This window comes from Odontesthes bonariensis, chromosome 9 (genome assembly GCF_027942865.1).
Source record: "Odontesthes bonariensis isolate fOdoBon6 chromosome 9, fOdoBon6.hap1, whole genome shotgun sequence".
NCBI lineage: Eukaryota > Metazoa > Chordata > Actinopteri > Atheriniformes > Atherinopsidae > Odontesthes > Odontesthes bonariensis.
In genome coordinates this window covers 33,116,529-33,132,150 of record NC_134514.1, presented here as the reverse complement: position 1 = coordinate 33,132,150, position 15,622 = coordinate 33,116,529, and the positions used below count along the sequence as shown (strand labels likewise).

At 42.7% G+C, this 15,622-nt stretch overlaps 1 protein-coding gene across 7 annotated transcripts in view; it reads right to left on the bottom strand.

The window, feature by feature from the left end:
• Positions 1 to 937: 937 nt before the first annotated feature.
• usp2a (ubiquitin specific peptidase 2a) overlaps positions 938 to 15,622 on the bottom strand; it is an 82,422-nt gene continuing 67,737 nt past the window's right edge. For 5 of the 7 annotated variants that reach the window (XM_075474058.1, XM_075474059.1, XM_075474056.1 and 2 more), the window contains 7 exons: positions 13,075 to 13,139; positions 12,764 to 12,867; positions 12,444 to 12,524; positions 4,618 to 4,696; positions 3,622 to 3,726; positions 3,330 to 3,450; positions 938 to 2,292 (listed from right to left, as the gene is read on the bottom strand). In XM_075474058.1, coding sequence (XP_075330173.1) covers positions 2,208 to 2,292; positions 3,330 to 3,450; positions 3,622 to 3,726; positions 4,618 to 4,696; positions 12,444 to 12,524; positions 12,764 to 12,867; positions 13,075 to 13,139 — 640 coding nt within the window. In that variant the 3' untranslated portion in view covers positions 938 to 2,207. The remainder of the gene's footprint in view (positions 2,293 to 3,329; positions 3,451 to 3,621; positions 3,727 to 4,617; positions 4,697 to 12,443; positions 12,525 to 12,763; positions 12,868 to 13,074; positions 13,140 to 15,622) is intronic. The other 2 variants (XM_075474060.1, XM_075474062.1) reach the window with 1 other exon arrangement.

Here is a 15,622-nt window from a genome sequence, read left to right as displayed (position 1 = left end):
TTGATAGTGGGCTGAAGTTTAACAAACAGATCAGCTCAGTCGTCAGCACAAGCTTCTTCCAGCTCCGCCTGTTGGCCAAAGTGAAGCCCTTCCTTAGTCGGCAGGACCTTGAAAAGGCAATCCACGCTTTTATCAATACAGACTGGATTACTGCAATGCTCTCTATGTTGGCCTCAGTCAGACCTCTCTCTCACGTCTTCAACTTGTGCAGAACGCTGCTGCCCGATTTTTAACAAACACTTCTAGGCGCGAACACATTACTTCTGTGCTATCGTCTCTTCATTGGCTTCCGGTACGATTCAGAATCGATTTTAAACTCCTGTTGTTTGTTTTTAACGCCACTAATGGCTTGGCACCTTCTTATCTGTCGGACATTTTAACTTTTCGCAACTCCAGTAGAACCCTGCGCTCTTCGGGTCAGCTTCTTTTAGAGGTCCCAAGGTCGAGATCTAAGCAGTGGGGTGATCGTTCCTTTGCCATTGCTGCTCCTAGACTGTGGAACAAACTGCCCCCTGATATCCGCACCATCGCTGATCTCGGCCTTTTTAAATCGAAGCTTAAGACCCATCTTTTTAGACTGGCGTTCCAACTCTGATTAGGGCCACTATGCTCATTCTATCCGCTCTTTTTTTAACTATCTTAATTTTATACAAATTTTATTCAATTAATTTTATTGCACTTGTGGAAGGCTTTTAATGCCCTGCAGCACTTTTAGCACTTTTACCATTTCTGAGTCGTGTTTTATGTTTTGTTTTACGTATTGTTGTTTTTTATCCTGTTGTAAAGCACTTTGAGTACCAGTTGGCGATTGTAAAGGGCTATATAAATAAAATTTGATTGATTGCTAGCTATTGCTCACCTGTTCACTAGTCACTGCTGTTACCTTCTTTATGAGCTGTGAATTTTGCATTATCCACCAAAGAAGACAGACACAAAGTAAAAGCACTGAGTTCTTGACTTTTATTCATATATGTATTTTTTTTTTATTTGTATACTCGTGTGTTTGACTGCCACTATTAAAAGTTGTGACTCATCACATGTGTAAGCATAAATAAGAACTTTTTTTTCTTGAAACCAAGTAAATAACCAACTGAAACAGTTATGGGTCACTTCCAGCACCATTGAATAGTACATTCTCTATATTGCATCAGGATATAAAAATATACAGATATAGTGTTTTTTTCTTCTTGAAAACATTATTTCTGTGTTGTTCAATGGCATGAAACGAGAGGAACAAAAACACCCCACACTAACAATGAGGATTATTACCATTATTATTTATATTATTCATACTTAGCAGACTTGGACGGTCCGTTCATCCATTCACAGTACTTTTAAAGTATCAGTTGCAATCACACGTGGGAGAAACAAATTAAATAAAACTCAAGCTAGAGGGTTATCTTCTGACATTTTAAATGCTCACTGTGCCACCAACTCTCCCGACGACTCTAAGAGAAGAAAAGAATGAAGGAGAACTAACATGGGACATGGGAGTGTTGCAGCGGACACCAAGCGGGCCAGTGGGCTGACAGTTTCTCATAACCATGACCAATTCTGTTACAGTCACTCTAAGCACAGTTTATCCACATTCCAAAGTACTGATAATGCTCATGGTACTTTACTGATAATCCCATGTCTTCAGTGAACAAAAAAACCCACTTACATTTAAAGAAGGAAAAATAGGTCCAGAGAAATGCAACAAGTCAGTTTAATGGTTTGAGGCAAGCAAGGAGATCAAGAACAGAAAAAAGTGAAGGCGCAGTCAGGACGTCAGTTTGGTTTTCAGTGCATAGAGGGACTTCTGAGATGGAGACAGATTCACCTGGTTGGTCAGTGAAATGGGATTATTGCCCTGCGTCTGCCTCACACTCACACACACACACACACACACACACACACACACACACACACACACACACACACACACACGCAGCAAACACACATGTCCACCCAGGTTGAACATAATGCAGGAGTTGAGACAGAGATACAGAAAGCAGAGCTGGTTGATTGGGTTCCTGTCCAGTTCATAGCGTTAGCCTCTGCAGCTGCAGCCTCCGAGCTGCTGGGGTAGGATGTGTCTTCATGTGTGTTTGTAAGTGAAAGATTTCAAATACCAGTCCAAAACAGGCCAGGCTCCAGCAGTCTCATTTTCCATCCATTTATCTCTTTGTCAGAACGGTGTCGCAGCCCGCCGTCCTATAGAAGGCTCACATCCGCAAAGAGGAAGCAAGTTCATAGAACAAGACATAGGCGTCGCTGCTGCGCACTTGGCTGGAGGACATTGGCGTTACTCTGAGAGGGAAGATTCAAACAATACCTTTGATATACACAACTTTAAACAGAAGACACCTGAAATTCTGGCCACTTAAGTCTTTTGGACTCATTTGTCATTTCTTTTCTGCTCACATCTGAAACATCTGCACTGTGTTGCACTGTTACATTCAGGGTGAGACAAACTATTGATTTGCATGTGATTGTTATATCAGACACTCCTGCAGGTGTGGTGTCTGTAATATTATATTCCTGTACATTCCTTTTGTCCTTTGTCTTTATCGACATCTTTATCAATATTCTTACATATTTCTGTATGAATTCCCATAATCCTTTGAGTGAGTTAGCATGTCATAAATATATGCATATTCATGTTTAACAGGGTTGTTTTAGTTACCAATCCATAGGTTAAAAAACTAGTAACAGTTTTACATTAACAGGATATATCACACTATATAACAACTGTGACATTGTAAGAAAAGCCAAACAATGTGATAATGTCCTGTATCATGCTAGGTGTCACAGTGGGATACAACAACAAAGTGGGACAGTGTGTGTCACAGTGTCTTAGGAGTTTAGTGTTGAGTGATGAATTACTCAACACTGGCAGCAGAGATGAAGTGTTAAACACTCACCATTTTAATTACCTTTGCAAATAGAGTGTTGTCATAGTACCTCTTAATGTGATTGTGTACTTAACAATAGACTTTACTATAATGTGACTCATTAGAAAGACTCCTAATCTTCAAGTAACATGTAAAAGTTCACACATATTTTCTAAGATGAATTTTCAATGCAGCTGCAATGAATGCTTTGATTAATAGAAATTAGTCGTAGAATTGAGCTTGTTGAAATAAGCAACAGTTTAAATGATTTCAGGTTTCATAACTGTTTATTAATGTAGTGAAGCTATTTTTGCAGCTATAGGATGTCATCATACTGCAGTTCTCCATGCCTCTCCTGTATGTGTTTGACTGCAGTATGTGGTGCTTGTCTTATCATCAGGTACATTACATGTGTAGCTTTTGACCTCTAAGTGTGTTGGAGTTCAAACCCACCTGGAGTCATTAAATGTGTACCATTCTCCCGAGTTGGGATTGCGACAGTAAGCTGTGTAGTGACCCCCCATGGTGGTACCTGAGTGGTTGGACACTGCATACAGGTTGTACACTGCATTTGCTGTGAGAGGAGAGATACAAAAAGAGTTAACTTTTAAGTTACTGCTTACCTAATATGAAGTATAGTCTCAGGTTTTGATCATGTCAGTGTGCAGCTTTTGAGTTTACATGCCATCACTGCCAACAAGGGGAACCTGTTTTTGTTTGGTTGTATGTTAGGATTAGTACTTACTGCTGTTTTCAGAGGCAAACTCCCGCAGGTCAAGATCCTTCATGGGGAAATTAACAAAGGTGGACAATTTGCTGGTTCTTCGTGCCTCAGAGAAGCGTTTCAGGTCTGGACGATGAGGAGAGTCAAGGAGCAACTGCTTTGTGTTTACTATAACACACAGGATGCATGTAATGATCTTACACTGTGTTATACTCATCAGGGTTTCTAAAACAAAGCTTTCCTGCCTGTATGTTTGAACTAATTATAGCTCAGAGAATTTTATACTGATGACTAATCTTTTTTTGGGTCATACTGTAGATAGATTTTATCACTTAACATCAATCCACTTCTTTAAAATAAAGCAGTATTTTGGTTTTATGTGTGCTCAACTGTGAAGATGGAATAAATATTCAAGTGTTGAGTTACTTACATGTCAACTAATTAACTGCTTGACACATCGGTGTCACTTCCAGCAAGCACATTTGTTGTTTCTGAGAGTCAGAATCACTTGGATTCCTTTTTATTTCCAAAATTCTGATCTTGGAGTGCAGAGAATCATAGCTTTGTCTTTACAGTGTGGTTCCTGCCTCTAAAACAATGCTAGCAGCAGTTTCATCATCCCATCTGTGTCCCAGAAGTTATGGGATTACTTATGATGTTTATCGAGTTTGCAAAATAGTTTTCCAACACATATCAGACCATAACAGCAGTTCACAGTCTTTCTTTCTTATAACAATTATGCCTTATAAGCTGAAGGAGCACTTCTCCAGCATTGTTATGATGATGTAAACTCTTTCTATTCTTCTTCTATTCCACTCACACTAGAGACCAATTCAAATGCGCCTAAATGGTTACAGTCTGAAGCCCCATTTGAAACAAAGCACTTTCTGAATCCTTTTTTCTATATCAATCTTTTCATGATGAAATTTATATAAAACAACGTTTTTCCATCTTTAACTACTCCATCATATTCTCGGCTCATGTCTGACAGATCCTGGTGTCTGGATGAAAGGATACGCAACACTAGGATCTTGGGAAACTTTTGTATTGTGAACTTCTTGGTGCACCTCCTCCTGGCTTTACACCTGTAGCACGTCTGTGGAGAGGAAACACAGAGGAAGTTCACCAACAGTTGAAACATGCAGGCTTCATGTGTACTGACACCCAAAGGCAAAACACAGAAACTGGGCTATCCGAGTGCTATAAAACACACTCTGCTGTGGAAATGTTGACATTTTTAAATTTGAAATGACTACCAAAAAACTTAAGAACGTGTATGCACTCTGGATGTGTGCAGTTAAATGTTTGTTCCTGTGTTATTGCATGCTGCAAGTATTAGACTAGAGTATTTGGTAAACAGTGAGCTGTAGGACTGTATCCTTAGTTCTCAGCTAAACACTGAGATTTTATTCTTATTAGTTATTTACAGTAAATAATATTCAAACTGAGATGAATTCATTCAAACTAATAGGTAAAAATGAATCAGACATCTCAGAGAACATGTTGTGGGTTGCTGGTACATACTGTACATAGTTGCCTAAAGGTGGGTGTACAGGTTCTATGAGAATACTGATTTGACAAAGCTTGCTTTGAACAAAGTGAAGTCATTCCAAGAATCCAACTGAGTGCAGCCTGAAGACTTTAAAAGCTGCTTTTGTACTGTTGGGCGCTGTGGGTCTTCTGTAATGCACTGTTCTAATACTTCCAAAGACATCTTCACACACTTAGCAAAGAAACTACAGAAGCTGATTAAGTCATCAAGAAATTATTAAATGTCACAGAGTCTAAATACACACTCCATTTCCAAAATGGTTGGGAGGATTTCTAAAATACTATAAACAAAACTTAAATTTGTCATTTGTGTGCACCTTTATCTAACAGGCAGTGTTGTGCCAGTTCACAGCTTTTCTGAACTAGTTCAAGTTCAGTTCATACATGCTCAAAGTGAACAGTTCACGTTCAAAGTTCACAATTTTAATGCTGAACTAGTTCAAAGTTCAGTTCATTTTACTTTTTTCGTGAGATATTCAAATAAATACTTTTTTTCATACTACGAGCTAGAAATCACTATACGTTCTTTGAAACTGCTCATTGTAGACATTTGCTCATGACACTGCAATTGTGGGTTTCTTACCAGGTGATGAAACTTGCAGCAGTACAGACAAGGTAGACCAGTTGGCATTGTCATTTGCGTTTGGGGTTGGCAGGGGGTCTTTTTTCCCTTTCCTCCCTTATGACCCTCGAGGGCGTGCATATATGCATTCACACTGGATGGGATGTTTTAACTCAATGTGCCGTTTCAAATTCGAGAAGGACGTTGTTGATGTCCTAACTTGTTTTTGCTGCGCAGGTGGACATATCTTACACAGAAAAGTAAGATTTTTGCCGTCGGGGTCTTGGTTTGCAAGAGTGTAAAATTGTTTTAAATGTTCATAAGGAGAATCGGTGTCTGTCTCCGTGCCATCACTTCCACTAGCCTTTTTTTTTAATTTCAGCGCTTTCTCTCTCTCTCTCTCTCTCTCTCTCTCTCTCGCTCCTCCAGCCCTCCGCGCGCAATTCATCACGGGTAACGTCGTTCAGAAGCCAGTATGTTATTCAACTATTTTCAGCCGGACACTACGTTGCCCGCAATGCATTGCGCACCCAATGTCAAAACCATTTCTGTCTGGTGATACATGATTTAAGCGGCACCAGCGAGAATACAGGAGGGAGGAATTTCTCTCGTTGCGTTTCAAAAGAGAAAACAGATGTCACTCAGTTTTCAATGGAAAACAAATTCCAACGTTCATTTACAGTGATGTCTGCCGTTCATGACACATAATGTGAACTCATTCACGTTCAAGTTCTTTATTAAAAAACGTGTTGCGTTCAGTTCAACGTTCGCGAAAAAATGAGCGTGTTCAATGAACGTGTTCTTTTGAACTCATTCACGCACAACACTGCTAACAGGGCACATTTTTACTGACCAATGTCACTGACAACTGATACAAATAAGAAAATTGAAGCAGCAGCACACTCAGTATAAGCTGTTATATCATCCATCCATTTTCTATACCCACTTAATTCAACTCAGGCTCGCGGGGGGCTGGAGCCTATTCAAGCTGTCATTGGGCGACAGGCAGGGTACACCGTGGACAGGTCGCCAGTCCATCAAAGTAAAAGTTGCTATATAACTCAATGCTTTTCCCATTGTGTTCCATCAGCTTCCTTTTAATGACACTTTTTAATGGTTTGGGAACTGAGGATACTGATTGCTGCAGTTTTGCAGAGGAATCTGTGTCCATTCTTTCTTTCTTTTTCTCAATAAGTAGAGGGAAATTAAGTGATAGAAAGTTTGTAATAGATGAAGAAAGCATTCCCATAATTAGGGAAAGGCAGTAAAGAGTTTAGGCAGCTGGTACCAGGCAGACATGAATGATGGAGAGCGGGCAGTGCAGTTTCGGAAAGATGTTGCTGAGGGACTAGATAGAATAGATAAATCAGAGCTTCCAGGAAAGTTGAAGCTGTGGTGTCTGCAGTTTGGATTGTTTCCTAGGTTGATGTGACCACTGTCTGTGTATGAGATTCCATTATCTGTTGTAGAAAAAAATGGAAAGAATAGTTAGTTTTTATATTAGGAAGTGGCTAGGTGTTCCTAGATGCTTAAGTACTGTGGCACTGTATGGGAAAGGCATACTCCAGCTCCCAGTATCTAGTCTAGTAGAGGAGTTTAAATGTACTAAAGTTAGGACAGAGCTCCTGTTAGCTGGGAGTAAAGATGTGGTAGTTAGTAAGGTGGTTCCAAACCCAACCAAGGGGAGGAAGTGGAAACCAAGAATGGCAGCTCAGGAGGCAGAAGCAACTCTTAGACATGCAGAGATTGTGGGCTGGGGAGGCTTGGGGCTTGGCCCAGGCAAACCGGTGTGGAGTAGAGCAGGTCCCAAGGAGAAGAGAAAGCTAGTTGTTGAGCAGGTTCGTAGACAGGAGGAAATGTTAATGGGTGCAAAGGCAGTGGCTCAGGCTAAGCAGGGACAGTGGTTGAATTGGGAAGGTGTAGAGAAGAAAAAGCTTAGTTGGAAAGAACTGTGGAGTATGGAGGAAAGGAGTATTAGATTTTTGATAGGGGCAACATATGATGTATTGCCAACTCCCCAGAACCTAAAACTCTGGGTAAATGGAGACCCGTTATGTTCCTTATGTTCAGGTACTGCAACTCTAAGGCATATTTTGTCAGGTTGTAAGGTTAGTCTGTCACAAGGCCGGTATACATGGCGACATGACCAAGTATTAAGAAGCTTAGCTGCAGGTATTGAAGATAAAAGAAGGCAGGTAAACTTAGGAGGGTCTAAGGTAAAGAGAGTTGCAATTCAGTTTGTTCAAGAGGGGGAGAAAGTTAAAAAGACGATAAGGAGGCACGGCAGCTTGGAGGATGCTTGTGATTGGGAGATGCAGGTAGATTTAGGAAATAAGCTTGTTGTACCCCAGGAGATAGCCTCTACAAATCTAAGGCCTGATATAGTCTTGTGGTCTAGGAGTAGAGTGAGAGTCTATTTCATAGAGCTGACTGTTCCTTGGGAGGAATTAGTAGCAGAGGCATATGAAAGGAAAAAGCTTAGATATGTAGAGTTGGGAGCAGAAGCTGAGCAGCGAGGATGGAAGGTTAGAATATGTCCAGTGGGAGTAGGATGTAGAGGATTTGTTGCAAAGTCTGTTGTCTCATTGTTGAGGGAGCTGGGTGTAAGTGGACAGAGTGTGAGGAAAATAGTGCAGGAGGTGTCAGATGAGGCAGTAAAATCCAGCCAGTGGATTTGGATTAGAAGATGCAATAGCAGCTGGGGGCCCAGCAGGGGCAGCACTTAGGGTAAACATACTTTTGAAAAAGCAAAGAAGAAGTTCAAGATATTTAAGTGGAGGGTTTGGCACATGTGATCCTTTTGAAACCAGGCGGCCATTTTGGGTGAGTTGGCTTTGAGCACAGATTCTATAATAGGACAGATACGCCACTCACGGTGCATTTCCGGTTTCCAACGAGGCGATTTTGGTTGCAGTTCCACCCTCTTTCCACGTGGGGCGCCCAATTTTGGAGACCAGAATGAATGGAGTCCTATGGAGCTATACGCCCTTTCGTGCCCTTATCTCAAGATATAATTTTTTCTCTAGTAATTCGAATGTTGTTTTCGAAAGAGGGTGTTTAGAAAATACCCATGGCTGAGTTTTAGATTTTTAGAGCCACTCATTTGCTTAAAAAAAGGATTTGAAGTGTATATGACGTCATACATAGCTGGTCGACCAGCTGTCATTAGCACAAAGCTAGCGCGTTGTGGACAACAAGAAGCCAACCTGTAAGAAATCAAAGGGATATATGTACTCGTTCAGTAGATTTTTGACTTGAAACCCATGTTGAGCTCTCAGAAACTACATTCAAATCTGAGCGCTCTTGAGGAGACTTAGGTGAAACTGACCATTTGTAACATCTAGCTCCATTGGGCCCCATTCATTCTGGTCTCCACCGAGGCCCCCAGTGGAATTCTGGTGGAACTGCAGCCAAAAAGCCGGTACAATGGGGCTTAATACAGAGTGGCAAGGCTGTTCGTTATAATGGCTGTGCTTTGAGTGAGTTGTATGGCTTTGTTTTTGCTGGCATTTTTAGTGATTATAGGACTGTTTAGGTGAGTTTGTCTGCTGAATCTGCTAGTGTGTCTTGTCATGCCTCCACCTCTGGCACCCTCTATATTTTCATTACCCCCTACCCGAACCAGGGTTTGAATCCTATTCCTGCTTATCTTACCTCTTTTATTTTTCCCCCTACCCGAACCAGGGTTTGCATCCCCACCCCGCTGTGACTGGTGTGCAGTTGGTGAGAGTGGCTTGTTTTTGCTGGCATTTTTTAGTGATTATAGGACTGTTTCGGTGAGCTTGTCTGCTGAATCTGTTAGTGTGTCTTGTCCTACCTCCACCTCTGGCACCCTCTATATTTCCATTACCCCCTACTCGAACCAGGGTTTGAATCCCATCCCTGCTTATCTTACCTCTTTTATTTCTCCCCCTACCCGAACCAGGGTTTGCATCCCCACCCCGCTGTGACTGGTGTGCAGATGGTGAGAGGCTGAGGTAGATTGTGGCTGTAAAAGATGGTTGTTGTAGTGTGAGGAGCAGTGTTGGCTGGCATTAGGGGGGTGACTCTGGGACGCCGGTGGTCATTGTCTAGCTTCCTGGAGGTGTCGTGGTAACCTGACTCACGTCATCTGGCTGCGTTTACCAACTACACGCGGGGGCGTTCCCTTTCCTCACACAACCATCTGAGGAGCCTGGGAGTCATATGTGTTTCGGCCGATTAGAAAATAATCAGAGCCAATCATTAATCGCTGGGTGGGACTTTGGATGAATGGGCGGCGTCATGAAACGAGATACTGAAAATATCTATATTACGGAAAAGGAGGGTGCACACTTCCGTTCTATTGGACAGTTAGCCAGAGTTTGTAAAGCGGCGCCGGATTTGATGTGACTATCGTTATTAGGCCTACAATACATGCCCAGATTATTTTCTGTGTGGCGCACAGGGTTGCTCGAAAGCGCCCCCGCACGCTTTTTTTTTCGCACCGGAGCCACTCATCCTCTGCGCTCCGGGACCTCCCACTTTACAAATGAAGCACGGGTTGAGTCATTGGGAGTGGCTGAAGTGGCGTGTCAGTCAAGATGACGGACAGATTCTTCATCCAATCACATGCACGAGTTTTAGAAAAAATAGCCCCATTTGAAATCATGTCGGTTGTGGGCTCGTCCCAGATGGTATGCGAATACCAGAGGGCGGGAGTCAGGTAAGTGTCGTGGGCCCAACTAGACGAAACACTGATGAAAGGAGGTTCCCACCTGATGACCCCAATGACATGTTGGTCAGCACTGCTCACTGATCTATATTATAGGGAGTATAGGGAATTATTCACTGAGTCTGGTCCTTTTATTTATTTTTCTTTAGCACAAGTTTCTTGTGTTTACATTGAATCTGAATCCAAGGTTTCAGCTGCTCAACAGTCCGTGGTTGTTGTTGTCTGATTCTCTTCTTCATGATGCTCCATACATTTTCAATAGGAGACAGATGTGGACTGCAGGCAGGCCAGTCAAGCACACACACTCTGTGTGTATGAAGCCACACTGTTGGAAGTTGTGCAGAATGAGGTCTGGCATCATCCTTCTGAAATAACCACGGACCTCCCGGGAAAAGACGTCACCTTAATGGTAGCATCTGTCTCTCCAAAACTCCAACATCCACCTCTGCATCAATGGTACCTTCACACATATGAAGCCATCCATGCCATGGACACTGATGCAGCCCCACACCATCACAGACGCTGGCTTTAAACCTTTCTCTGATAACAGCCTCTTTCTCATCTTTGTAGAAGCAGACGTCAGTTTTTCCCAAAAGCAGCTGAAACGTGGACTCATCTGACCACAGAACACGTGTACACTGTCTTTCTGTCCATCTTAAGGCTCTAGCATGGTTGCCGCGTCCGCTCGCGCGAGCGGTGTTGATGACGTCACGAGTTCGTGCCCGCCATAGGACCCTATATAGTGGCGCAAGTCGTTGCGCGCCAGTAGTTGCAATTTTCTCCGTCACAGAGGTGGCGCTGCTACGTGAAGGTTACCTCTACTCTACAACCGCGAAAGTGGAGAAGAAAACAATGCCGCTGTCAAGAGCAGGAATACTGTAATTAATGATACTGCTGCAGTTTTCGGATCATTTTAATTTTTTAATTCAGTTAAAAGAGGTGAAGGTTTGAAGCCCCTGGCATCAACAGAGTCTCTGCCCTCTTCTTTGCCTTCACGTATCTGTCTGAGCTTCTTCCACACATTCTTACAGAACTCTCCCTCTTTCCCCAAAGTTCTGCCCATCTCTGTGAACCAGTTTTGGGAGTTTACGTGCTCCCTGTGCTGTTTCACTGCAGTTTCGTACAGCTGTCTGTACAAACGCACCTCCTCACTGAGCCTGGTCTCACATCGGTCCATCCGGTTCGTTGTGCTCGGCGCCGCCAAGTAACAAAAATCGACTGGTGCACGACAACGCGCTGCGCCGTCTTTTCAAGGGAAGCGCCAGGCCTGATACGTCATTTTGACGTCACGGTGCGACACCGCCGTGACAGACATCTCATGCTACCGCCTTGAGATGAGCTCTGAGCCCATACTCCTGAACCCATGTGGCTGTATTTATCATTGTAGGATGATGGTTTCTCATGCAGTGCTGTCAAAGGTTACTCAGTGGTTTCTGTCCTTGTCCTTTCCACACTAAGATTTCCCCAGACTCCCTGAATCTTTTTTTAACAATATTCCCCTCTGTAGATGCTGAAAGACCAAAGTTCTTCACAATCTTGCATTGCAAATTTTTAAGGATTCTGACCATTTGGAACAAAGTGGTGAGCCATGACCCCATCCTTGTTGGAAAGACTAAACCTTTGGTGGATGTTTCTTTTATACCCAATTCTGACACCCTCACCTGTCACCAGGTAATCTGCTGATTGGAGAATCTTTCAGAAAGCTAAACTAGATTTTAAAAACTTGTCTGTCTTTCCTTGCCTCTCTCCCAACTTTGAGTGTTTGTTTATATTTTCTAAATACAAAGAAGCTGGACAGTGAAGACCCTACGACCCTGAACTGGATCAATCAAGTATAGAAAATGGATGGATGGATTGTCAGTGAGGACACTGAAAATCATTTCTTTGGACTCGTACTAATGAACACATACAGAGTTTTTGTCGCATTTCAGAAAACTTGCCAAGTTTTCTGGAAATGGGGTGTGTACTAAAGAAGGTGTGTATATCACACTCGGCATGAGATTTCGACAACAGTGAGTTGTTGTCATGGATACCAACCGGTTTCTCGTCCCCATCAAGGACATCCTCTTTGGTGAAGAGCCGTACACAGTCCATCAGACTCACCTCACCATAGCCCTTCTGAGCATAAACATAGATGCATTGACATTAGCATGCGCCCAAACAATCACACAGTACACACAAAACACACAAAGCAAAGCACAAACGCAGGAAAGACACCAAAGAGCTTGTGTTACAATCAGTGAACACATGAATCAAAATGTATTTCAATGCTGTTCAAATCATCAGGAGACTCCCAACCATCTCAAAACAGTGTTGCATCTGACTGTGTGTGTGTGTGTGTTTGTGTGTTGTCTAACCTTGGCAATAGGCAGAGAGAGATCCCAGAAGGGGTCAAAGACAGTGGAGCAGAAACCACAGTGGCTGCAGGTCAGAGAGCTCTTCAGCTGACCCACAAACAGGTCTGGAAGACAAAAGATTATAGAAAATAAATGTGCCTGATGTTTAGATTAACAGACACAATATGCAAGAATCTTTCTATGTAAACACATTTACTTTATCTCATATTTTGAAGCATTTCCTAAAGCTGAAGCAATAAAATTAAAGCTCCAGTATATGAAAGATCAACTGTCATGTGGTCTTGGAACAGATTTTGGTTCATTCTACTTACCAACTATCTTACTGTCTTCTCTCTCCAGGTATTTACTCCACATCTTCTTTCCCTTTTCCTCGTCTCTGAGAGGGGAAGTGAGACATTAGAATTAGAATCTTAAAGAACCCTTTAATTTCAAGTTTTCTTTGTCAAGTAGCATAATAAGCAGGATCAGTTTTTAATAACGAACACTGAAATGGAACATCCCCTGTTGTAATAAAGAAGATGGCAGGGAAGGCACACATACTCAGGTGTTCTGATGCAGTCGAAAGGGTTGATAATGTGTGCATAATAGACCTGACTTTTATCCGGAATATTTAGGTGGTACAGATCCATACTTTGAATTTAAAAGACAGCTTGCAAAAGCCTGCCCTAAAAAAGCTTTAAATGAATAAGTTTCTGCATGTTATTTTACATTTGGGCAGAGTGAAGCTGAGACATTTAAATCTGATCAAGTCAATTTTTAGATAACTGACCTCTAAGAGGACAGCAATAAGCCCTGTTGGACCACAGAGAGGTAACAACTAAACACATGAGGTGAAACTGCAGAATGCAGCTTTAAATCAAAGCTTTAATTCATGTTTTGTTAATATGCGTCTTGTTTACACAGTGTTTCCTCCTTAACCTATATAATTCAATTCAATTCAATTCAAAAATACTTTATTTATCCCAGAGGGAAATTAAATGTTGATGTAGCTCAATTAAATCAAGGAGTTATTATAGATGCTGATGGCTGTGGGCAGGAATGATTTCCTGTAGCGGTCCGTTTTGCATCCAAACTGAAGAAGCCTTTGACTGAAGAGACTCTGTTTTCTGATAACAGTCTCATGGAGAGGATGTTCAGGGTTGTCCATAATTCTCTTGATTTTATGCAAAATCCTTCTTTGCATTATTGTCTCCAGAGGTTCCACAGTCGTCCCCAGAACAGAACCAGCCTTCCTTATCAGGTTGTTGAGTCTTTTTAGGTCCCTGGTTCTGATGCTGCTGCCCCAACAGATGACGCAAGAGGAAATGACACTCTCAACAACAGACTTGTAGAATATCTGCAACATCTTGTTGCAAACCTTGAAGGACCTTAGCTTCCTCAAGAAGTACAGTCTGCTCTGTCCTTTCTTGTAGATGGCTTCACTGTTGTGTCTCCAGTCCAGTCTGTTGTCCAGATGAACACCAAGGTATTTATATTCCTCAACCACCTCCACTTCTTCTCCCATGATGGAAACAGGGTTTGATCTGACGCTGTTTCTCCTGAAATCTACAATCATCTCCTTTGTTTTGTTAACATTCAAGATGAGATGATTGTTCCCACACCATACCACAAAGCGGTCCACCAGCTCTCTGTACTCAGCTTCTTGTCCATCTCTGATACACCTGACAACTGCAGAGTCATCTGAATATTTCTGTAGATGACAGGAGTCTGACTTGTACTGGAATTCTGAAGTGTCAGAGTGAAAAGGAATGGTGAGAGTACAGTCCCCTGTGGTGCTCCTGTGCTGCTGATCACCTGGTTAGACACACAATTCTTCAGTCTGACAAACTGTGGTCTGTTTGTCAGGTAGTCATTAATCCAGGTGATTGTTGAGGCCTCCACCTGAGTCTTCTGGAGTTTCAGACGAAGCAGATCAGGCTGGATTGTGTTAAATGCACTGGAGAAATCAAAGAACATGATCCTCACAGTGCTACCTGCTTTGTCCAGATGACAGTGGGTTTGGTGAAGCAGGTGTATGATAGCGTCTTCAACTCCAACTCCATGGCGATAAGCAAACTGCAGGGGGTCCTGATATGTGCTGGTTTGCTTACACAGGTGGGTCAACAGGAGTCTCTCCAGGACCTTCATGATGTGGGATGTCAGGGCAACAGGTCTGTAGTCATTGATGTCTGAAGGGTGAGTTTTCTTTGGTACCGGAACCAGACAGGATGTCTTCCACAACAGTGGTACCTTCTCTTGGGTCAAGCTAAGGTTGAAAAGGTGTTGCAGAATCCCACAGAGCTGCTCTGCACAGGCCTTCAGGACTCGGGGGCTGACACCATCTGGACCTGCAGCCTTGTTCCGGTTCAGTCTCTCCAACTGCCTCTTCACCTGACTTCTAGAAACAGAAAAGTGGGAGGGGGAGGCAAATGGGACAGCAGCATCTCCTGATTGGGTTGAAGACAAACTAGTGGAAGCAGAATAATCCATGACTGAGGTGGAGGTGGAGATGTTACAGGAAAGCTGTGGGTCAGAGGAGGGTGGGATGTCTCTTTGGCTGGGAACAGGAGGGGAGGATGGTGAGCTTGTTCCTGAACTGAACCTGTTGAAGAATGTGTTCAGCTCATTTGCTCTGTCCAGACTTCCATCCATCCGATCCTCCCTCTGCTTGAGGCCTGTGATCTTCTTCATTCCTGACCACACATCTCTGATATTGTTCCTCTGCAGTTTACTCTCAAGCTTCTTTCTATACACCTTCTTGCTCTCTCTGATCTTGACTTTGAGCTGCTTCTGTATACTCCTCAGTAACTCCCTGTCTCGCTCCCTAAAGGCTCTTTTTTTCTTGTTCAATAGTTCCTTTAGCTCACTGGTGATCCAGGG